The following is a 25,648-nucleotide window of genomic DNA, read 5'->3' as shown; positions in this document are numbered from 1 at the left end:
GTTAACAAAGTCCGTGAGCATGACCACCCACTCCGATTAGCTCCCTCTCATGACAAGAATGGACTATTGAAGACCATATTTTAAAGAACAGCCTGCTGATTTTAAACTTTTGTTTATAACTTTTGTTTATAATCCAAGTTTCAGTTTTCATTCCCATACATAAAGTACTTACAGCATCTGAAAGTAATTCTCTTGCTTCCATGAATTTATCTGTCAAACTTTCTATTGCCCTTTTCAGATCAGTTTGGGTAATTTCTTGAAGCAAAACTCTGGCTGTCGAGAAAGGCCGCGTACGTGGTTTTTCACTTGATTGATGCCATTTTCGTTGCCACCATAAACATCCTACATTTATGGGCGATATCTTACAGTTCAACCAGAAAACATTTTGGAGCACATGATTTTGTGAATAACATTTGACAAGTGGTTCAGTGCCGGCTGAATTGTGCGTGGAAAAACATGACTTTTTGAAACGATTTACAGACACATATCTCAGTGTTCTAAAGCAGAGTGCTTTCGTATTGTTCGAAACCAATGTCATCATAATATAAGTCTGATATCCTCGAAAACTAATGCACACCCGAAACCTCAGATTCTAAATCGAGTTCTGTTGCGGAACTTGATAATGCGCATGTCCGGAACCGGAAGACGTCATATCGTGGCAAAACCCGTATGCAACATTCGAAAGAAGATTATTTTTCGACACTCGGAAGTATTTTCAGGTAAAACATGATGCTATTGCTACTAGACATTGGTATTTCAGTTTTTAAATGAATCAGATACACTTATATATCCACAGTGAATGACAATTTCTATCCCGATTTACTTGTTTACTTCTTGCGGCCGGCGCACAAACAATGTGAATTCCATGCCTTCCACCGCATGCTTTTCATACATGTCGCCCGATAAGAAATCGAATTTGAAGATGTTTCACGATTTTAAGAACAGTTAGTGAATAAATATCATCTAATTCAGGAATGTGTAGATATTATTGTGTTTGAATTTAAAGCTGTTGGAAAATTGTCGAGGTTATATTTTGACGTTTGAATAATCACATGGTCGTCACAGGTCTATGATCATATTAAACACACGAAACAGCACAAGATACGCTACCATTACGCAATTCAGGCCTTGTAAGCAAAAATGAGAAGACATGGCATGTTACTACACTATTACCATTCAGTATCATCTTGGAAATGAAAATGCATTGTTACATTAAGCATGTTTATCTATATCTGAAACCTTTAGAATTGATAACTCCATCCATCATGTTCACTGATTCAGTGTGTACATTGATCTCTTGTTCAACTTGTAACTTCTAAAAATGTTTGATCAATGTTTTCATCTGTATCAAGGATGTATTAAGTAATTAATTAATTAAATCAACAACAGAATGTTGAAAACAGCCTTTTTAACATTTTCAGAATATGTGCTTACATATCAGAATCTTGATCATGTTCATAAAGGATGTATGATATATCCATGGTTAACAGGATACATTAGGATTCTAGGAACAGTTAGAGGTCTCATTTCCTTTTGAAAAGAAATTGCATTTAAATTTTACTATTTAAACACAATAGCTGGCAGCAGTGTTGACAGACCTCAGTGGAGAGGTTGTCATGTTTTACTCATGCTGACACAGTATTATGTACATGAGTATAGAGTGAATGAGTATTTGGGGACCCTGAAGATATGGCGGTGGAAATAAGTCACATGCTTTTTCTTTTAAATGTCAAGACAACTCTTATTATAATTGTTAATTATCCATAAACATGATTAGCAGTACATGTATTTCCCTGAAAATGTATCTCAAAACATTATGCAGCCTCAAAGAACATGGGTTTTTTTTTTTGTTGTCTGTGTGGACATAACAATATAATGGAAATACTGATTGATGCTTTTGACATTTATGCAAATGCATATGATCCACTTGAGAGTTTATGGGCATTTGTTTGAATTCCAAAGTTGCTATTATCAAACACATTAAAATGAGATAATAGTTCAAGTTGCCACTAATTAGTAATCTGAAGGTATCACATTTCAGGTCTTGTTACGATAGCACTTCATCCAATCAGTGAACATGTTGCTTATCAGATGGCGAAAGGGGCAGTGTGAAGTTGTTTTCCAACCATGCAATCTTGAAAAGATATTCTAAACAATAGTTCAGGGCAGCACGATTCTATCAAAGTCATTCAGTATGTTTCTTATCAGTAGGATAAGCATTTGAAAGAGAGGGAGACATTTTACACAGCTCTTGGGAAGTTCGGACCAACAATCTCTACCTTCTATAGAAGATATGATTTTGTTATGCAAATGAACATGGTTATTATGGTCATGATGTTGATGTTAAATAACTCATCCTTGTTGAACAAGGTGGACTAGTGTTGTCACTGAAACCACATCATATGGTTCCTTACAAGCATGACCTTTATTTTTTAGGCCTACTGTGGAGTTAAATGGTGATTGGTTATCTCACTGGTCGTTGTAGATGAACCAATGCTATGCCAGCTAGTGCTCTGGAGAACATTGACTCGGCTGTAGACGAGACTCTGAAGGCCTCCTTGATAACAGGGAACGGCATCGACAAGCAGCTGGTCTCTTCTGCCAAGAGAGTGCTGCTACACAAGGTGGAATTCCACCCAGCAGACCGACCCTACTCATTGCAGATAGACTCCCTCAGATCTAAGTACATCCCCCTCAACCCATCCCAGACCTACACATCAGGTAGTGGTACTGGGGCAGAAAAAGGGAATGGTAAGTTGACATTTAATTTTCTTACAACTTGGACGTTAAGACCTACCCATTTTAGGTTTTGTGATAAAATAGAGCACGTTTGTTCTCATATCTGTATTGTTTTGCTGGTGAAGCATCTCTTGATGGGAGTACTACAGGTGTATAGTATGCACTTTGCATGTTAGGGCTTAGAAAGTTGAGACTATACAGACGAGAAGACTTTCTTTTTAGATCAAGTAGAAATGAACAAACTAAAACATTTTCAGTTGTGAATGATAGAAATTTTTATGCACTTTTGTCGTTGTGGCTCTTTTCTCTGAAGAAATCATAAGCACACTACATACGTCAGATATTATATGGTCATGGTCCTTCTGAATTTAATATTGACCCGCGATGGTCCGGAGTAAACTAGGCCTAAAGCAACCCATGCTTGCCATGAAAGGTGACTATACTTGTCGCAAGAGGCAACTAACAGGATCTAATGGTCATGCTCGCTAACTTGGTAGACACGTCATTGGTTCCCAATTGCGCAGATGGATGCTCATGCTGTTAATCACTGGATTGTCTGGTCCAGACTCAATTATGTACAGACCGCCGTCTTATAGCTGGAATATTGCTGAGTGTGGCGTGAAACTAAACTCACTCACTTACTCACTCTTAATTGAATGTGGACCCATGAAGATCTGGGGTAGAATGGGTCTTCAGCAACCCACGCTTGTCAATGACGCTATCGGGTGGTCAGACTCACTGACTCAGTTGACACATGTCATCGGTTCCCATTTGGCGCAGATTAGTGTTCATGCTGTTGATCACTGGATTGTCATGTCAAGACTCGATTATGTACAGACCACTGACTACTCAATCTATCTGTTCAGTGTTACACTGATATAATATCAATCATAAAAATACCAATATCCCTAATTTTTCCAGTATATTATATTGTGTCTGTGCATACAACATGTGTTAAACTTGATAAGTTTCATGCAAATATTATTGCATATCACTTAAGCATTTGGATTATTCAACCTGTTCAATGATATTGTGTTATGTATTATGTTGTGTCTGTAAATACAGAGGAAAAATGTCTTATTCATGATCAGTGTTTTATGTTGTGGTTATCAAGAACATGCTTGGATATTCAGCATGGTTTTGTTTGGTATTTAGTTCCTGGTAGAGTTTTGCTTTCATTCTCTATATCACCAGACCAAGTGAATATTGATTTATTTGGCATTATAAACAGCCAGTATTGAGTCATTTTGATTCCCTGTGGTGTTTTTTTTTGTTTTTTTTTGAGTTTGTCCAGCAGGATGTACAGCTAAGCATAATGTCATGGGTACATGTGATAACTATATAAAGGTTTGAGGTTTGAATTCAAGCACCCAATCAATGTTGAACAGTGTTAAATGTTGTAAAGACTAGAAACATGCCAATTTTCTGGCATCAGATTATTTGGTATAAATGACTCTGGAGTCATTCAAAATGTCAATGAAAGATAAATCATCTATTGATCTTCGATTAAAACAATGAAATGTTTAAACTTTGTTGATGTAAAACATGCTAAAAATTATTCTTCTTGGTTTTATGTGACATTCATTCCAGTTCTGGTGTTCTCTGTCATAATCTTGTTAGAATATTGCTACAAGCGATGTAGAACATTGCGGTGTCACTCATCCCTGCATTCATCAAATTCATAGCAGCTCCATCTGAGATGTTTTTTTAGGACGAATACATGATTTATATGTTTGACATTCAAATCATGAAAATTAGGGCTGTTATTTTTCACTCGTGAATAGGTTAAATTGACAAGACTCCTTTAATGAATGAATTGCGTCATTTGCAATCAGTGAAATGGAATAGTCAAGAATTTTGTACAAAGGATTGTTTTGCTTATATTTCTGTGTTACTAAAATGGAAGCCAAGCCACAGTATAGTCAACACTTGCATTTTCAGTTTGACAGTCAGCGGGACACATTGTCATGATAAATTATCATTGTCTACCTGGTCAAAACATGTCAAACAATCATTTTAGTTTTGGTTCACTGAATGCAGTGATAATGCGTCATGTTCGCCCTATAGTGGATTTGTTTAACCATATAAAAAAAACCCAAAATGTATCTATTACCATTCTGGCAAGTACGGTATGTACTGTAATTTTTCAATTATTAATTCAGATTTGTCATAAAAGTCCAAGAGTAAGTAAGTGAGTTTTATGCTCCACTCAGCAGTATTCCAGCTATATGACGACAGTCTGTAGATAATTGAGTCTGGACCAGACAATCCAGTGATCAGCATCATGAGCAATGATTTGCACAACTGGGAACCGATGACAGGAGCCAACCAAGTCTGCAAGCCTTAAGACAAGCATAGTTGCCTTTTATGGCAAGCATGGGTTGTTGAAGGCCTATTCCACCCCAGACCTTCACGGGCCTAAAACGCCCAAAAAGAGTAAATGGCTCAAAATTGGTCCTTAAGGTTTGGGGAAAAAATGCATATATTGATCTTTGTCTTCTTTCACAATGCAGCCTGTATTAAGGTTAACCTATCTCCCATTCTTTAACATTGCACTGAGGTTACCTTAGTGATTTACAATCACCTTTAGTGCTTTGTGAAAGTAAGCCATGTTCTGTATGGATGGTATGTTGATGTTGCCTTCATCATGTTAGTGGTTTGAAATATTGACCACTTTTTGTTACGTTTTGTTTACTTTGTGAATGTATCACATCACTATAATTTTAAATGGACTTTAGGAAAGATGAATGTTGCAAGTCAAAGGGAAGGCGAGGATGGTTTGCCTGTCCCCAAAGTGGTGCTCTACCCAGAGGAACGGGTCAAGTTGGAATGGCGACGTGTTCAGAAGATTGGATCGGGATTGGTCAACATGGGCAACACATGCTTCCTCAACTCCACCCTTCAGTGTCTGACCTACACTGCACCGCTGGTCAACTACTGCCTGACTGATGACCACATCACTTCCTGTAAGTGCCCAGATACCATGTTGTGTCCAGTATTCTTTGGAATTGGTTAAAATCTCATAATTGATCCCTTACAACCAGTCATTGAAAATAAGTGGTTAACATCATTGATGAACTTTTCCTGGCTATTATTATATAACAAACAGAGAAAAAACATCCTTTTGATGGATGAGTAGTATGTTAGAAACATGCACTTCTTGGGTTCTTTAAGATAAATTCAGTCATGACTTGGAATGAGCTTGAAGTGTTCATAAAATGTATCAAACAAAACCAACCTTGTGACAAATATTGTGTTTCAGAATTGTTTGTGTTTCATTATGGAAAAAACATGATCAATTGCTTTGTCATTTAGTCACTGCAACCAATCTTTGATTATTTCAATTTATGGGAGATCTTTTTGTTGCAAAGGGCGATAATTCTCCTTTTGAAATGATGTAAGCGACGGTCCAATTTCTCGCTTTTGGTCTGGTTCCTAACTCACAGTGCAATGCAACAACTTGCTTACATGTGAAGACAGAACTCGGCAAACGCAATGACACAGTCATCCTCATTGAAAAAACAATTGTTTACAACAAAAAGCCATTAACTGACATGTTTTGCTTTGATTTTTAGTTTACAAAAGCATTGTTTGTTTAATTTCCAAATGCAGTATAAATTGACACATTAGAAGATAACAGGGAGAAATGCCATGAAAACTTGGTATATTGTTACAGCATTTCCTACAACAGAACACAAGGCAGCGCAAGTCTCGGGTGTTGCAGCATCTATGAAATAATGAAAATTCTTTTTATATGTTATCCACCCTTATGTTATTCCCAACGATAATTCTTTAACACATAAACTCTTACAAATAGTTCCTTCACTACCACTGATCGCAGTGTAAAAAACTCCTTCAGAGTTACACCTTCAGAGAACGAGTATCCCCTGGAAGTTCTGTATGGAGAATTTGTGATTATTACACATCCCTGACAATTGAAGAAATTCCATATAGAATGTATCAGTTAGTCAGAAACTTATAAACCTAAAGTGTGCTTCTCACTATGTATTCGGTCATCACTTGTTTTCCCAGAACAACCGTATTTGAGGTTTTTGTTTTGGAGGGACAGGTTTTAGTAAGACCGCTTCCCAGGTTTTACTTTTCCTAACTTTATAGGAACATTAACATTCAAATGATACATGAGTGTTTGAAATCAACTGAAAAATATCGATCAAGATTAAACTCACAAAGCAAAGGTTTTCCAAAGCGGGAATGGAACCGCAATTCTCTCATTCATAGGCAGACGCTCTACTGCACGGCCACCGGGCTGACGAAAGTGGTGGGGTTAAATTATCTCCTTAAAGTTACTGTCATAAAAATAATTAATTATGCGCGCTTCAGTCATTGTTACATAACTTCATTAAATGATCATCTACATTGTAATTACCCATCATTGATGGTATATATGTTAGAGAAAACACTTCTCCTCGATTTTGGTAGACAATGGTCTACCAAAACCTTGGAGGTGTGTTTTCTCCTATACTCATTAATTACAATTTCAGCAGCAGTTCGTCACATATCTGAATCCATTTTGGCTTTAAATTCTGTATATTTTTATGTATACTCATACAAGTGCCATATAATTATTGTCCAAGCAGTTACTCGACTGCATCAGAAACACCAGTCATCATAGCTTGAAATAAAATATTTACCCCTTGTAAAATATGTCCTTCAGTCAGTGTTGTGGGTCATTTTATATGTGTGAATTTATTAACTATTTGTTACGAGGGAGGAGTGCAGAGACAGGGCCAGCCAGGTGTGCGAGAAAGCATGGAGACAGCACAGCATAGGCTAATGAATAAATAGCTTTCTCGGCACATGTGCTTCTCGAAGACCTGGCTGTGCCGTTCTCTACACTCCTCCCTCGTAATTAAAAGTTAACACTGTCAGTATTTTAATGATCATTTGTTAAACAACTCTTTCATTATTAGGACAAAAATTCTGCAAACGCCACACAGAGTTGGTATGTTGTTTTGATTATGATCAGCGCTTCATTGATTATGTTATGCTTATTAGTTTCCTAGTTACATTGCAATTCATCGGTTCACTTTTGGGCCAAACGGACTATATTCTATGAAGATATGTTCATGCATTTATTTATATTATTACAAATTTAAAAGATAATATGTACAATGACTGAATAAAGTCATGCACATGCAATATAATATTATAATTTAATGTACACACCCACCAGAATACAAAGAATCAGATGGAATTTCAACATTGTGCAGTGCAGATATAATGTAAGGTGGGAAAAGATATTGACTTTATTAATATGTTTGTGTCAGAATTTGAAAAATCAATTTATAGCAACAAAACAAAGCAAGATCTAAAAAATAAAATTTTCATGATTATCATAATAAGCCGATCATTATGAAGACAAGACATATGTAGACACTGTGGGGAAAATGTAAACCATTTGATTCTGACAACACTTAACAGTGCCATTTATTATACGGCTTTTGAAAACATTATGGAACCTCTGGTCCTATTGCATTTTTAAAGTGATTTAAGGTGTCAATGAATCATCAGAGTTCTGTTAATTATTTTTCCTTATCCTGACTCATGCTTATTTGCTTATCTCCTCCTTCTATGCGAAGATAGCTGAACACTTAAAATCCCATGAAGTTACCTTCTTTTGAAGCAAACATACAATGGTCTACATATGTAGGCCTGTGTCTAGGCATTCATGGAACATGAAGATCACACGAAGATCGCTCCGACATATGGCTCAGGGACAATGTTCAGCGAACCCTTTAGGACCGCTCGTGAATACATTTGCGGAAGAAAAGAGACGACTCTTTGGAGAATTGTCAGCTTGTATGAAGAAAAAGGGAGAAAAGTCACCTTCTCAGATCCAGAGATTACATCTTGGATTATGATTGGGCTAGACCTCACTTCAACATCAATGGAGCCCTCACCTACAAGGTGATCTACGATGCCTTGACATCTTGACCTTCCTTCTGATTGCGCTGATATCTATGGTACCGGACAACTTATCTGCGATTTCCCAGACTGTGACAAAGTGTCAGCATCAACACATCCTTCAGCGCTCAGAGATTTACTCATCAACCAACTCGTGACTGCACTCAAGCACTGTCAGCATTTCATCAGGAAGGGTTCTCACAAGCATTGTCAGGACACTACGACTTGAGATATGTGTCATCTTCACCGTTAAACAGTGATTTTCATCCTTCACAGGAGCATGCACCCTGTTCTACTAGACCGATGCATGCAGGATCAGCATACCCACATTTGCCATTTAACGCCAGAAATTTTCAACTTCGAAGAAGATGGATGATGTATCTACTCTACTTTCTGTGAAGAAGGATCACCAATTCATCTCCAAGTATCTGGCGCTAATGCCAGGTTGTTGTGCACTGGCAGCGAGGAATTCAACAAGATTATTTGGACACTTCATGGAACCCGGTTACTTAAGTCAACCTCTACCAACATGGGGAAGCATGGGAATTGCCTCGCAACATCTGCATGGATAACAGTCAGATATGGATAACTAGGAGGACAGTCTACCTATGTCAGTATTACGCGATGGAAGGTTTTGCACATTTCTACTCAATCATCTATGCACATGCACCAGATTTCATGATGATCATTTAGCTGCAAAACCGGTGACATCACATCTACCATCTGATTGGTCTTCGAAGGATGTAAACAACATCTCCAACAGATGGTTTCGACTCATCAGTCAGACATTCAGATCACCACAAATAGACCTATTTGCCACAGGGTTCAACAGATACGAACATTCGTATCTCCAGTTCCAGATCCATTTGCATGTGCAACATGTTGCTCTCAGCATCTTGTGGGAAGGAATGAACGCTTACGCGTTCCCACCTCCAGTCGTACTACTGAAGGTCATTGGTAAGATAAGATAGATAATGATTCTGCAACTGACTTTTGTCATGCCTACTGGCCAGGGAGAGAATGGTTTCCAGTTCTCATTGAGGAACTAAACATAGGACAACCATCACTGAAACGCTCAGAAGGGAAAAACCTACTTGTCCATCCTCACACCAAACATGGTTCCAACTACACTTATGGATCATATAGTAGCAAAATGGCGTTGAAGTTGGTGTCAGTTTCACGCAGATAATTAGCTTTACATTTGAAGATTGCATTTCGCATTAAACTGTAGGATTCACCTCGCCACTTCAACAACACGGAGAATGCAACATCAATTTAACATCAGAAATATCGTTATTTGCGGTAGTGAACAAAATCATTATCAAGTCGATATCATAGAGTACACTTCTCACCCGCTTCAGTGTTGAAAAAGGTATAAACACCATGCCTTTGTGATACTCAAGGAAAGGATAGTAACGAAAGGTGTCTGCATGCGATGGCAGTGGCCATGACCGTTTTAACACTCAAGGGCAGCTAATCTTAGTTTTTATGCAAGATGGGAGTGATTACCCTTTGCATATTATGCCGTTGCTGTAAAATCTGCCATGCCCAAATACAGTGCATGTTGTGTTGTGACAGCGCAGATCTCAACATATTTCTTTTCTGTCAGTGATTTTGTCTTAGTTTGAAATAATCTACCGTTGGATAACGTACAAAATCATGTGTTTTAATCTGTGCATTTTTAATATGGTACAAGTATTCTTCAAACAGGAAAAATACACTTGCTGAGGTATGTGAAATTTGAGTAAAACATATTTTTAATAAAATGAAAAAATAATTGTCAACAAAATTGCATAAAGTAATTAACATACTGTGGGTGAGCATTTAACAACACATACAACACACATGAAATAATAACGTTTTCATACTTCCCTGTCATGCATTTTCCAGAATGGTCCCACAGTCATGTTACACTTTCATATCTTTCAAAGCTAATGCTTGTGGGATATATTGGGATTTTACTCCAAATAACACCAGATGCCAAACTATGTTTAACTGACAGCCATTGACAAATTGGTTATATCATAAGGAAGTTGTATTTGTGTTATCTTTTAATTTCATGATTATTAGGTCAATAACTCCACACACAAATTTGTTAATGTATTTGTTTGTATATCAGTATTTTCTTAAAACATGATGTTTCTGTGGTTGCAGTATCATAAATCAAATTAGAATGTAGAAAAATTAGAGAATAACCCACGAGGTACGAGTGATTATATGTGTTACCTTCCATGTTATCATTTCCTTCAAAGATATGTGGGTTGGATTTTTTTAGTTTTTTTTTGTTTTGTTTCCATGAGAAATCTGCAAGGTGCGATTAAGGAAGGAAGGTCAGTTGCGTGCAATAACCAGTTCCACATTTTATTTGCGCTGCATGCTATGTGTACTGTAGACAGGAGTCGAGTTTAAACGTTGATCTTAGTTCGATCTTAGTTAAGATTGTGATTTTAAATCCATGCTATCTTAAGATCGTCTTTGTGCAAGTGGATTAGGGCAATTGTATGGTGATTGTAAAGTTGATTGTAGGGGCCTATGATTGATTGTAACTAAGATTGCTCTGTGCAAGCGGGACCAGCAGATCTGGAGTCAAGTTGACAAAAGTGCCAGATTTACTCGCCTTACTCTGCTCATTCAAGCTGGAAGACCAACAACGTTGATTTAAGGCTCCAGCTGAGAACTTATGTCAATGTCTCAACAGTGACACTTACGAGCCTCTGGATTGGACATACTTCAAACTGTTGACACAGACACCGTTGTTTCTACTCGCCATAGCTACAGCAGCATCATTTATCGTTATACCCAGTCAGAACATTGAAAATACATCCACAGTGAGACAAAAGTTCAGGCTCCTATTCATCCCACTATTTGCTGAGACACCTACAGAAGCATCCCACAACACTATCTTAGTATGGATGAAAGCCATTATACTGAGGGCCTACAAAGCAGCAGAACTGGAAACTCAGTGAGCCTCCAATCCACATGAAATAAGAGCCTTGGCATCAACACCCGCTGTACGTGGAAATAGCTCGCTTACAACGATAATCGAGGGCTGCCTTTGTAGATTGCATGGTGTTTTCCAACCACTACCTACGAGACACCACCACATGAAGACATCGCTGGCATTGATCAGTTTGGGCCACTTGTAGCACAACAACTAATGGTTCCACAAAGGTGGTAAGTTTCATTCACCCCTTTTTATCAAGAGTGATGATGACCCTGAACTTGAAAAGGAGTTACTTTTACAGGAAGAAGGGTTGAAACTCTATGATGAGGGCATCATGAAGAAAGAGTTGCTATAGATAGCTAGTTGGAGGAAGCAACCAGTACAGTTATCAGCATGCTAGCTGATCTATGTATCATCATATTCCAGTCAGTGATTGCTTCACAAGAAGAGAAGTTCGCCTGGATGTGATCCCTGTTTCACAGATGAATATTGAAACTTCAGGACTGAATTAACGCCTTTACAGGTGGGGAAGTACTTGATTCCACTGGATTCTGTAAGAAAATAAGCATGAGTCAGGATAAGGAAAAATGTTTAATTTTCTGAATAAAATGAATATTTTATCCTTATCCTGACTCATGACATCTGCAATCCTCGTGTCGGGCTTATGGAATTACAGAGGGAGTGACAAACATGGCTGATCATGTGACCATTGGAAATGGGGGTGGAGGGGGCTTCCTATGGGTGAGTGTGATGGTACATACGCTTCAAACGAAAGGAATTTTGACAGATTTCAAGTGTTACACTATCTTTCGTATATAGGGAGGACATAAGCAAATAAGCTTGAGTCAGGATAAGTATAGAATGTCAGTTGTATTCAGAACATAGCATGATTCTGGGTATCACAGGCAGCTAAGAATTTTATTGTGTGGTGTTCTGTCCCTTGTGTCCCTTGAACATATGATCATTTGTTTGAATGTCAGATTCACCCTGACTGTGGTTTAGGTTTCTTAGTACCATAGCCATGGATTTCAAGAAAGTGCTGAGTAGTTTAGTCTGTGCTTTTTCTCCACTTCAAGAGACTTCAGATTCCCAAGTCAAGTAGAATCTGTGTATGCATTATACTGTCCTTGTATTTCAGGTAAACAGGCTGGCTTCTGTATGGTGTGTGAACTACAGCGGCATATACGGAGATGTTTTGAGAATGCTGGTCATGCTATCAAGCCTCAGTCTATTCTGCAGAAGCTGAAATGTAAGATGGTGTTATCATTTCAAGGAAACCCTCTCACCCATAGAGTCTTATGTAGTAAGAATTTGTCCCTTCATATGTGCTGCTACCACTTCACATGCATGTCTACTAGATACATGAAGTGTTAGAAATTGAATGGATTTCATCAAATTTGCTGAAATAATTCTTCAAGAATTATTCAATTTCCGTGGTTCATTATGCTGGTGAACAGTGGCATATTTTGAACAAAGTCGTTTGCCCAGGACACACCAAAGACAATGGTTTGGTTCAGGCGATGGAACATCCCAATGGTCAAAGTTCTTGCTCGTCGTTAGCGAAGGACCAAGTTTAATTACCAGTTGGGTACAATGTAAGAAAGCCATTTCTGCAGTTGCTGGAACATAGCTTAGTGTGTACACCCCACTCACTCATGGTTTGGTCCCACCAAGGCTCTTTCAGGTCATCTCAAACCCACCTTCTTCGACACAAAACTCTTTGCATTAATCAGTGTAGTGGTCACGACCACTATTGTGCATCATTGAGTATGCACTTGGCAGATGTAGACTGGAAATGGGTTGTAGTGCATCATCTGCTTTTGAGATTAAGTGAGAGCAGGATTATACTTACCAAAAGGGTATCAACATTTGAAAGTTACTTTTGTTATCAGTTTAAATTTGAAACAAATGACAATTTGTTTCAGTGATTGCAAAACATATGCACTGGGGAAGACAGGAAGATGCTCATGAATTCCTTCGCTATGTTGTGGATGGTTTGCAGAAGGCTTGTCTGAATGGCCACTCCAAGTGAGTATTGATTTTTGTTGATCCTTTGGTTTATAAGTGTTTCTGTTCTATTCCGTTTGATTGGCTAGTTTCAGAGCCTTTCAAAAACATTCTTATTTCTTCGTGTAAGTGAACTTACAAGTCTGTGTTATGACTACTTCCATCATTGTGTTTTAACAAACATCCCCATGACCCGACTTCTTCAGATCAGAAAATTCAGTCTGGTCAGCACTATTGTGTATAAAACATCTCTTTTTTCAATTTCAGACTAGACAAATTTAGCAAAGAAACCACCGTGATAAACCAGATTTTTGGAGGTTACCTCCGAAGTCAGGGTAGGTAGCCATGATAACAAAGTGAAAATGATGTCAACTGATTTACTCTTACCATAATATCAAGGAGACCTGAGTTGATAAGCTAAGTAGGTTTGTGTTTATTTACCTCTAGTGAAGACCCGGATTAGAATTAGTCTTCAGCAAGCCATGCTTCTGATTAGAGGTGATTGACAGTATCATGTGGTTTGGCTTGTTGGCTTGGTTGACACGTCATTGTATCCCAGCCGTGTAGGTTGGTGCTTATGATATTCATCACTGGATCGTCCAGACTCATTATTCACAGATTGCCACCAAAGAGCTGGAATATTAATGAGTGCGGCGTTAAACAGCAAACAATATCTATTGCTGACATTTTAAAAATGGTCTTCCTGTTTTTTATGTTGCCGTGATACTGATTCATATTGAATATTGATCATTGATCCATGGGAATGGTGGTTGGACTGCTGCCTTGTTTGATTACCAGTTATCGTATCCTGACTATGGAGGATGCTGTTTCTTGATAAATTTACTGGACTGTCTGCTTCATACATGATTATTATTATTATTATTATTATTATTATTATTATTATTTATGGCCTATTGTAAAGCTTGAATATTGACAACAAAAAGCAATGCATAAAAAGTAATACTGAGTCTCTATTTCTCTTTCAGTTCAGTGCCTCCGATGTAAAGAAAAGTCGAACACATTTGATCCATTTCTGGACATCAGTTTGGATATTAAGGTACATATTTAAATGCTTTTATCAGTGTAACTGATCCTTCGTGTAGATGCTGAAAGTGGAACCTTCCACTATGGCCATGATTGTCTTAGAACACCAATGAACTATGTGATACAACCCATTATACACATCACATTACCATGGAATACATCATTCATATCAACTTCTAGCAAGTCCATTAACTGTGGCACTGTTATTCTGTTACAGTTATTTTAGCTGTATGGTTGATGTTTCAGAATGTGCAGAGTGTTGAAAAGGCGTTCGAGAGATTTGTGCATCATGAGACGCTGGATAATGACAATGCCTATATGTGCCCAAGGTAAGTTAAAGTTGTTCAAAGCTGTTAGGGACTTTAAAACAAATAATATATGTTATTTGGTTCGAGGGAGGTCATGTAGCCCACCATGTATAATGTATTAAAGCACACTTCTGCCCTGAACTAATATAGATAATAGTTACTAGCTTTAACATTATGATAGTTCAGGGCAAAAGTGTGCTCGATTATAATATACATGGTTGGAAGTATTTTGATTAATCTAAGGCAGAAAGCTAATGACGGTGTCAGTGACCTAGAATAAGAATCTTTGAACAGGGCTAACTGATGCTGTGTTCTGTTGACATTGCTTTATGTTGAACGTAACAGGAAAACAAATGATAAACTGTTAGGTGGCGGGTTGTGCTTGGATGAAATATCTTCTCTGTATCATTAACGTAAACCATATGGGGCAATTTGAACGTTGCATTTCTACTGCAAAGTGTAGATCAGGACATCCGGATGAGGTTGACTAGTCAGCTACTTTCCAAAATTGATTGTGGGAATGTTAACATTGCAAACGTTACTGTATCGCTATAAAATTGTGATTAAATTTTATCCTTTGGAATACATAAGCTTTAATATTTCCTACAGTGATGTTAGTTGAGTGAAGCAACTACAAACCTATAAGCAGTAACAGAGTAGTTTACTGTAGCAGGCTGTATGAGGCGTTGATAACTGACATACATCGTGCCATAATGCGAAAGTGTTTCATTTTGAGGTGGTGGACTAGAAAGGCTCTGTGACACCAACACATTGTGCTGTAATGCAAAGAGTGAATTATCCTCTGAGAAAGTACTATCAGCACCTTTGATGTATCACCGAAGCATCTTACAAAATGCAGCGTTTCACCATTCATAGTTACCTCTCTCGGAAAACATTCATAGACTAGAACTGATTATTTGTACTCACAAAGCACAGAACGTCTGAGTGGTTTCACTTTGTGATTGCCTCACAGGTCATTACAATTATGTTATCTGATGGATAAAATGAATAAAATCATTGCTGCAAATATCCTGATAAATCCTAATAACCAAAATTTGAAACAAATCTGAACTTGAAATGGGTTTCATGATATATGCTGCAATTACAGTACATGACCTATGCTTTGTAATCATGTTGATGAACGTATTTAGTGTCTTATGGTGCAGGGCAGTGAGGTAGCTTAGTGGTTAAGGCATTTGCCCGTCATGCCAAAGACTTGGGTTCAATTCCCCTTGTGGGTAAAATGTATTAGGCCCATTCCTGGTGCCCCCCGAAGTGATATTGGTGGAATGTTGCTAAAAGTGGTGTAAAACAAAACTCATTGACTCTTAAAGTGCAGAGTATGATCCATGTTTTGACACAAGGTGGAAATAAATTTGATTCTTTCAGGTGCAAGCAGAAAGTTTCTGCACACAAGAGGTTTTCAATCCACAAAGCACCAAATGTACTCACAGTCCAACTTAAAAGGTAAGTTGATTCAGAAGAAGTCTTTCCAATCCAATTTCTGCTCTATAATGTTTTAACCATACTATTATACTTTGGTCAGGCATCAGATTTGAGGTATGAGCTCTGTCCATCCATCCATCCATCCATCCATCCATCCATCCATCCATCCATCCCAGATAATGAGAACAACTTTTCTCAAAAACTGTTGGAAACACTGAAACCAAATTTATGTGTTTTCAGAACAGCAATGCCTTGATGGAGTTCTAAAATGGAAACTGTGTAATACTGTTATGATTCATTACCGAGTTATGGCCTTGTCATGCGTCCCCAGTGGGGACAAATTTTCACAGAATCCATATCTCATTAAACATCTTATGTATTGCCATTTGCAGGAAGAATGAATAGTTATCAAAATAGTAACAGAAAACAGTGGCAGGGGAAATTGATGACCATATTTCTGGTTGAACCATCATATTATTGGTAGGCATATCACCCTAATGACCATATGTCTTTGCTTTTGACTACCATTAGTGTCCTAGAATGTCCCACCATGTTTGATATTTGCTGCAGGTTTGACTATAACCGTTTGATGGGGAAAGTGAGTCGACACATCCAGTTTCCTGATAAACTCAACATTCGGCCATACATGAGCAGTGAGCAGGTGAGAGAAAGTGGAACAGATTATTGCTTAAGACGGGATCAAAAGTAGAAATCTACGACAGACATAATTCAAAAAGGTTGTAAATCTGAAGTTTTGGTGATGCAGTTGATGCCAGTGTGTAAGAAAAGCCTGTTAGTGTTAAATAAATACTGAGCTATACTGTGGTATGGGGGACTCATTGTCTTTGTATCGTGTTGTCAACCACTGGATTGTCTGGTCCAGATTTTTGACAGGTTCCAGTGTTTCTTTGTTTGTTATTTAACACCTTTTATCAGCAATATTTCAACTATGCAATAATCAAGTTAAGGCCAGACGGTCCTGTGATCAACAGCATGAGAACTGAGATTCAGTGACGTGTCAAGCAAGTCACTGAGTAACCACCAAATCGTTACAGTCACATGTATGTGTTTGTCTCCAGGGTGAAGCAGTGTTGTACCACTTGTATGCTGTACTGGTCCACTCAGGCTTATACTGCAACTCAGGTCACTATTACTGCTATGTGAAAGCGCCTTCTCAGATCTGGTACTGCATGAACGACTCCACAGTAAGTTGCTTCCCTTCATTATTACACTGAAATGTACTTAAAAAAAACAAGTTGATCGCTTTTGATTCATATTTTTAATTCTGTACAGATTTGCAAACATAAGCAGGTTTGAGTTTGCCCTGATATCTGAAAGGACTAGTGTTACCTTGCCTCCTATGTCTTTGAGAAGTGTTTGTGCTTGGCAGTGGTACGAGAATCTGTATGGTAACGTCAGGCTCGTGAATAAAAGAAATTGCTATCCTTAAAGTTTGTTTTACATAGTACCACCTATTACCAAACAAAATGCAAATCTCTTTGAATAGTATTATTCAAACAAGCCCAATTTTTCAGTAATCAGTTTTATAGCAGCTAGACTTTCGCGTTCATATCAACAGCTTCCTGTTCTCTTTGCCTCATTGAGAAAGTCATAGAGACAAAGTACAGCTGCACATATCATAGAGTACATCAAGCAATCTTGATAAAAGTATGCAAATTAGGGATGGGGTGAATCCTATTGTAGGATGAGAAAAGAACAAAACACCCCACCCACCCCTCTGGACAAAAAATATAAAAAATGACCTGTGGACAAAACACTCATAATATATGTAATGTCAGGTAGGTGCTCATAATGTATGTGATGTTGGCTGAATAAAACAGTTGAATAATAAACAACCTCAGTTATTCATTTGGAGCTTTTGGAGTTTTGTCCTACACAGTGTTTCTATTTTCTTTTCTTTTTTTTGTGTCCTAAGGGATTTTTGTAACCTTTCAATGAAACATGAAGCATGACACAAATGGTAAAACATATGACTGGTTTTCCTTTTTCTGTGATGTAACTCAATTGTTAACTTGCGTTGTGCAGGTTCATCAAGTCAGCAGCAGTCGGGTGTTCAATGCTGAAGCATATCTGTTGTTCTACATCAGGTCAGCAGCTCCTCGACAACAGCAGACCAGCAAGGTACCGTCACCTCACTTCCTTAGAGAGTCTTACAGTTCATTATTCTAGTGGGATTTAAATATTTCATGCAGTACTTTGCCAATATGTATGCCATGTTTATGTATTTTAAGATAATATTTGTATTCAAAGAGAACAAGCTTCATTGTGTGAAAGTGTGTCATGGTGTGTTAGAAATGTTTGAACTGACATTGATGAGATGTAGTTTTGGTATATAGCATCAGGCCTTTCCATGAGAGGATTGGGATAGCCATGTGGTCAAAGAAAGCATTTGCTTCCAATGTCAAGGTACCAGTTTGAAGTCTCTGCATGGGTACAAGCTCTTGTTTGGTATCCATGCCATATTATTATGGTCCATTTGTATAGCGCCATTCCAGGATGAATTTCTTGCTGTTATTGCCCCGTGGTAACACACCACCCATAATAATGTTACTGACAGCAGTATAGAAAACAGTGTTGAAAGTTTATCTTCACTTGACTATACCAGAGCATACCGACATATGCTGACACAGTAATTTTAATGTACATAGTTGTCATATTTTTAATTATCCTTTATAGATACGTGTTGAAGCTGTTTCTATTTAGATTATTACTAAAACTGTTTCCTGCCTTCCAGACTGGTTTTATTGGCCCAACTATGCCAGCTAACCACACACTTAATAATCAGCAAAGATTCAAGACTGTCAATGGCACCCATGGAGGTATGTGTGGTATATACATTAGATTTACAGATGAAGTGATTATGATCATGATGATTGTGTCGACTAGTTTGGTTGAGATTATGTTTACAATGATTTTCAACTACCTTTGTTGTGATTATGATCATGATGATTATGTCAGCTACCTTAGTTGTGATTATGATCATGATGATTGTGTCAACTCCCTTGGTTGTGATTATGATCATGATGATTATGTCAGCTACCTTAGTTGTGATTATGATCATGATAATTGTGTCAACTACCTTGGTTGTGATTATGATCATGATGATTGTGTCAACTACCTTAGTTGTGATTATGATCATGATGATTGTGTCAACTACCTTAGTTGTGATTATGATCATGATGATTGTGTCAACTACTTCTGTTGTGATTATGATCATGATGATTATGTCAGCTACCTTAGTTGTGATTATGATCATGATGGTTGTGTCAACTCCCTTGGTTGTGATTATGATCATGATGATTGTGTCAACTACCTTGGCTGTGATTATGATCATGATGATTGTGTCAACTACCTTTGTTGTGATTATGATCATGATGATTGTGTCAACTACTTTTGTTGTGATTATGATCATGATGATTATGTCAGCTACCTTAGTTGTGATTATGATCATGATGGTTGTGTCAACTCCCTTGGTTGTGATTATGATCATGATGATTGTGTCAACTACTTTTGTTGTAATTATGATCATGATGATTATGTCAGCTACCTTAGTTGTGATTATGATCATGATGGTTGTGTCAACTCCCTTGGTTGTGATTATGATCATGATGATTGTGTCAACTACTTTTGTTGTAATTATGATCATGATGATTATGTCAGCTACCTTAGTTGTGATTATGATCATGATGATTGTGTCAACTACCTTAGTTGTGATTATGATCATGATGGTTGTGTCAACTCCCTTGGTTGTGATTATGATCATGATGATTGTGTCAACTACTTTTGTTGTAATTATGATCATGATGATTATGTCAGCTACCTTAGTTGTGATTATGATCATGATGGTTGTGTCAACTCCCTTGGTTGTGATTATGATCATGATGATTGTGTCAACTACTTTTGTTGTAATTATTATGGCCCTCCTTAAAAGACTGCAGATGCATTGCATATCAGCTTATTTGGTGCCTGTTGCTCTTTGAATTCTTTCAAAGTGTTAACCTGTTAGGTTTCTCTTTTTAAAATAAGGATAAGAATACGAAGCTGACATGCTATGATGTTCAGGGTTAGTCAGATCCAACAACTGATTCAGTGATAATTTAACTGGGAGAGGACAACCTTACTACTGTAGTATAGTAGCATCAGTAAATGTGGTTTTCCATTATTCAGGCCAGTCAAGTACAGATATTGGAACCCCAGTAGCCAGGAAACAGAATATTACTTGTGCAACCACGCCTGAACGAACACCAAAACTTGTGCCAAAACCAATGGGTACACCCTTGCCTGAAAAGCGTGATAAGGTTTCTTTTGGCATTCGACCAACATTGGCCAAACCGCCTCACTCTCAAGAAGGGACTGGAGATGGTAAGCCTAGAATTGTTGTGCAAATCAAGAATGGAAAAGTGACAGCCTTGGAGAAATCTCCAGATGGCAAATCTAAAGTGGTTAATGGTGGTTCCAGAGCCAAGTCTCAGCTTGTTCCATATGGAGAGGATTCCGATTCTGATCAGGAAAATAAATCCAAACTGAATTCAAAGAAGACAGCTGAAACTAATGTGGATGAGAGTGTGCAGAAGTCAGAGGATGGAGATGGTATAGTGTTTGACAGCAAGCTGAATGCCACAACGTCAGTGCCAGGGAACTCTAAGCTGTTGGAGTCTGCAATTAAAAGGGAAACCGTTTTAGAGAAAGGAGAAATCACACCTAAATCGAACACCCATGACCTAACATTAAAACTGAATAAATCACACAGTACTCCTGTGAAAAGGTCTTTCAGTGAAAGTAATTCTCTATCATGTGTTACGTCTCCTACTTCCAAAATTAATGCAACTTCGTCTTGGCACGTACAGAGTCAGGACACAGCCCCCAGTCCATCAGTGGGTAGCTGTTCCAGTACAAACAGTGTCAACTCCACCACAGAGTGGCATGTGATTGATAAGAGTGAGGCATTGCAGTACGCCAAGGTCCCAGAGCGACAGCATGTAGGTTGGACAGTGATTCCTGAAGGCGGAGACATGGGGGAAGGGGACAACAGTGGTGGGATGGGACAAAGGGATGAGTTGGGTCAAGTCAGTATAGGTGGTGATGGGGACATTTTAGATGACATCGAGAAGGACCACCAGATATGTGATACTGAACTTGAGAAGTGTTCTGTTCCTGAAGTGGATACTGTTGACAGATTGAACCTTGAGATTGAACACAAAAAGACAAATGGTGATCACTTGAATGACATTTTTGTCAATGGGAAGTCCTCAACAGCAAGTTCAAGCCCTTCCAGTTCAGCCATTGCAAATGGCAGTCATGTAGATGTGTCCGAGAAGCAGCATTTGCTGTCTGAGTCAGCTACACCTGATGTCCATGTACACAAAAAGCATAAGAAACATAAAAAACATAAAAAGAACCATGAATACAAGTATCAGGAACTTATGAATGAGAGCAGCAGCTCTGTAGAGACATCAAGTAAAAAACACAAGAAGAAGAAAAAACACAAACACAAGCGAGACCGGGATGATTCTGAAAAAGATAGGAAACACAAGCATCGGTCGAGTGATGAAGACAGCAAATCGAAGAAGAAACACCGAGAGACGGATGAGGTGGAGTATCAGTATGAATGGGTCGAGAAGACCAAGGACTCATTGCCGGCAGAGAATGGGGACAGTAAACAAAGTGTCAAGGAAGGTATGTTATTTGCTGCTTTAGTGGTTCTCTTGTGCAACAATGGTCACAGTGTCTTACTTCAGTTGACATATGGAGGATGCCATGATAGGTTAGAATTATGTGTGTAGAGAATATGTACATTTCAATCTGTAGCTATATTGATATGCTGACAGTGCAAGCATGTTCTATAGTTGTTTGTGGAGTGTAAACGTAAGGGTGTCCTGCCTTGGGTTTTCTTAAGAGTTTGAATCTTCAGACCTTCCATATTTAGGAGATAAAGGCGTTCTGTTTTCATTTTTGCGGTTCTTTATCTGTTGATTTAAGACTCGTAAATGTCATTTAAAGCCGAACGCTTTTTTTTATTTTTGTGGCTCATTTAAAAACACTGTGATATCATGTCCACATTTCAAATGGAGACAGGCAGCGGTAGTGAGATAGCCCAGAGGTTAACGCCTGCGCTTGTCACACAGATTTGAGTTCCAACATGGGTACGATTTGCGAGGCCCATTTCTGGTGTCTCGTAATGTGATGTTGCTGGAATGTTTCTAAAAGTGGTGTAAAACCAAACTTGCTCACTCACTCAAATGTAGACAGTTTTCTCTGAACTATATATATTTCCTTCCAACAGTTCCCAGTCAGCCATGGGACTGGCATATAAAGGAAGGGAAAAAGACCCAGGAAGGTGACAGCAAGATGAGGTGGACCATGTGGGATGGATCGAAGACGTCCAAAGTGGCATCTGAGCTGGAGAAGCAGTCCTCCAGTAGAGTGTACGGTGCATCAGGTCTGTGCTGGGAGTGGCATGTCAACATTGTGTAGCCCATAGAAGTTCTGGGGGAATACATTGTCTCCAATGATTAGATTTTCAGCTGCAAGTCTGTGTCACATGTCAGTTCAAATAATACAAAAGAGGTGATATGAGACTTACTTTCCAAAAAAAAAAATCACCACCCTAAATTCCATGCATGTAAAGTGGTACCTATTCAATTTAGGTAAGTAGCATAAACATGTTTTCAGCAAAGTAAAAACAAATTGGCCAAAATTTCAAGATTTAGATAACTGCCTGTCAACAGTTATATTTGTCTCTTGCAGTATTGTCATGGGAAGGAGAACAAAGTATACTAGACCAGCAAGCTGAGAGGGACAAAGAGCGGGACCGCAAACGATACTGGGACAATGACGATGAAGACGATGAGCTTGACAGGGGGAAAGTAAGGAGTGCTCTCATGTACATTAAACTAAAACCAGTCATATAATGAACTATGGAGGTAATGTCCTGGAAGCATCACACAGTCACACTCAACTTGATTCGGGCCTAAACAAGGCTAGAGATACATCCTAGGATTCTCACTTACTCTGAGGTTCCTTTAAACTGGAAAACATATTCATGAACCACCTTTATTTTCCTCTAATTTTGTTTCATATAAACTAGTGTTGTCAACCTTTGAAAATTACCTTCTATACCACAGGACGAATGACAGGACAATAATTAGTGGTCCTGTCTGTATTTCACTGCTCCAAAATAACGTTCATTGGTATACTTTACCGTCAAGACAAGATCCACTGGCCACCAGGACCAAACGAACTTATCATTTAGTGGTCCTGATGAATTTTTACTAGTCACGGACCACTAGACCAGCGTAAATTTTGCACACTGATAAAGTAATTTCAAAACCAGTTAAACGTACTGTATCCATTTCATTTGTTCTGTAAAATGAGATGTGTTTCTTTCAGACAAAGAAGGTAAAGAAAGTCCACCCTGAACCAATGTACCCAGTTGGAAATCCCTTCCAGCGGATTCAGGATGACAGAAATAAAGGCAAGGTATGACTGAATGGGTCAAAGTTGGTGGCTTGTCCCAGTTTATCAGCATGGGCAGGAGGTCTAGGGTTAAATAAAGTGTGGGTCCCATGATGTGCATATTTTTCATTTGATAAGGTTCATAAACATGTACTATTGAAAAACCAGTGTAGTTCTCATGATGTGCTTATTTCTCATTCGATAATGTTCATAAGTGTGTGAACAGGTTAAAAATGGTCTCCAGCAATCCAAGCTTGTCATGAAAGGCAACTAAGAGGATTAGATTTTCAGACTCGTCAACTTATTGATTTTTTATATCCTGCATGTGCAGACAGATGCTCATGATGATGGACATTGGATTATCTGATCCAGTTCATTGTAATATTGACGCCACACTCCACAATATTCCAGCCATATGGTTTCAATAGTCTGTTTATATTCGACCCGTGAAGGTCCCGGGGTAGAATAGGCCTTCAGCAACCCATGCTTGTCATAAAAGGTGACTAAGAGGCGACTAACGGGATCGGGTGGCCAGACTTGCTGACTTGGTTGACACATGTCATCGGTTCCCAATTGCGCAGATGGATGCTCATGTTGTTGATGACGGGATTGTCTGGTCTAGACTCGATTATTTACAGACCGCCGCCATATAGCTGGAATATTGCTCAGTGCGGCATGAAACTACACTCACTCACTCACTGTTTATATTCATCAACTCCAGACAATCCAGTGATCAGCTGCTAATGCTGGAGTCATGATTGACTTGTTCTGATTTCAGTCATGGTTTAACACAGACAATCGCCAACCTCACTCGCAGCATCGAAACTATGACCACCACGGTGATCATACAGGCAGATACTACAGCCATTCATACAACCGGGATCGCCATGCCTACAGACATTGATTCCTCCACGATGCTGATTGGATGTTGTGCAACTAACAGTTGAAATGTTTTGTAGTGGCTACAAATGACATTGGATGTTCAGGTTTTAGTCTTGTAGAAGTTGGTAATTCAGATTCTTTCACACTGCAATTATACTCTTTTCTGTGCTCCATTCTTTGACTTGATGTATAAAGAATTGTGAAAATGATATGTGATAATATTTATCATGTGTCACAATATTTATTGCAAAATGTTTGGTACTACTATTTTCAAATTTGAAATATTGGCATTACTAGCATGGTTGAGCAAACTTGAATTTTGACTCTCTGTTTGTATGTTTGGTATGCTGGGTACAATAAAAATGTATGTCTTTAAACCAAATATCTCAGCATTGTATTCCCTTGAATGGACAAAGATTTTGATGAAATTGTTACAAGGTGAGAAAACAGAAGGGATTGTTCATATGGCTGTGAACATTTCTAATGAGGCAATCCTTTTTTGTCACAAATCTAACAATGCACAGATTTGAATTTTTTATTTGTTACTTGCTGAAATAACGTGCATTTTAAATACTTCCATGTTCTGTTTGTGAATTTGTTTTTACCTTTTGATTTCAGATTCTTTTATAATTTGTTATGTTTTACTTTAAACTTAAAACTTAAAACCCAGTGTATCAAATGTATGTAAATGAAGGTAAATGAGAATATGTAACCCTCCCCCTCCCTCTTTAAACCAACTGTACGATTTTTGTTTCATTTCATGTGTGTATTTGTCAACAATGTTGCGTTCCACATTTGTCTTGATGCTGAAGTTTTGTATAGACTGAACGTGTGAACACTGTTGTCACATGAAGCTGATTGCTGTAGTAGTCTACAT

General features: G+C 38.2%; 1 protein-coding gene across 2 annotated transcripts; it reads left to right on the top strand.

The window, feature by feature from the left end:
- The first annotated feature begins 643 nt into the window (after nucleotides 1–643).
- On the top strand, nucleotides 644–25,150 carry LOC137283646 (ubiquitin carboxyl-terminal hydrolase 36-like). Of its 2 annotated transcripts, none has more exons than XM_067815252.1 (18): nucleotides 644–719; nucleotides 2,437–2,751; nucleotides 5,478–5,705; nucleotides 12,747–12,857; nucleotides 13,534–13,636; nucleotides 13,883–13,950; nucleotides 14,602–14,672; nucleotides 14,906–14,988; nucleotides 16,357–16,434; nucleotides 16,984–17,074; nucleotides 17,493–17,618; nucleotides 18,460–18,555; nucleotides 19,169–19,253; nucleotides 20,602–22,110; nucleotides 22,718–22,873; nucleotides 23,182–23,300; nucleotides 23,824–23,913; nucleotides 24,668–25,150. In XM_067815252.1, the coding sequence occupies exons 2-18, from the start codon at nucleotides 2,499–2,501 to the stop codon at nucleotides 24,791–24,793; spliced, it is 3,393 nt and encodes a 1,130-aa protein (XP_067671353.1). In that variant the 5' UTR covers nucleotides 644–719; nucleotides 2,437–2,498; the 3' UTR covers nucleotides 24,794–25,150. The 2 variants fall into 2 exon arrangements, with proteins under 2 accessions (XP_067671353.1, XP_067671354.1); XM_067815253.1 differs by having other exon boundaries at nucleotides 651–719; nucleotides 2,486–2,751.
- Nucleotides 25,151–25,648: the final 498 nt, after the last annotated feature.

The sequence above is a fragment of the Haliotis asinina genome, chromosome 5 (genome assembly GCF_037392515.1).
Source record: "Haliotis asinina isolate JCU_RB_2024 chromosome 5, JCU_Hal_asi_v2, whole genome shotgun sequence".
In the NCBI taxonomy this organism is placed as follows: Eukaryota; Metazoa; Mollusca; class Gastropoda; order Lepetellida; family Haliotidae; genus Haliotis; species Haliotis asinina.
Note: the sequence above shows the minus strand (reverse complement) of the source record. Positions and strands in the feature narration are given on the sequence as shown.

What these genes read in the sequence shown, in the direction of transcription:
- LOC137283646 (XM_067815252.1), top strand. Translation starts at nt 2,499, where the DNA reads ATGCCAGCTAGTGCTCTGGAGAACATTGACTCGGCTGTAGACGAGACT. An exon ending in CATACATGAGCAGTGAGCAG is followed by an intron (nt 17,075 to 17,492) that starts GTGAGAGAAAGT and finishes GTTTGTCTCCAG; the next exon opens with GGTGAAGCAGTGTTGTACCA. An exon ending in TAAACAAAGTGTCAAGGAAG is followed by an intron (nt 22,111 to 22,717) that starts GTATGTTATTTG and finishes TCCTTCCAACAG; the next exon opens with TTCCCAGTCAGCCATGGGAC.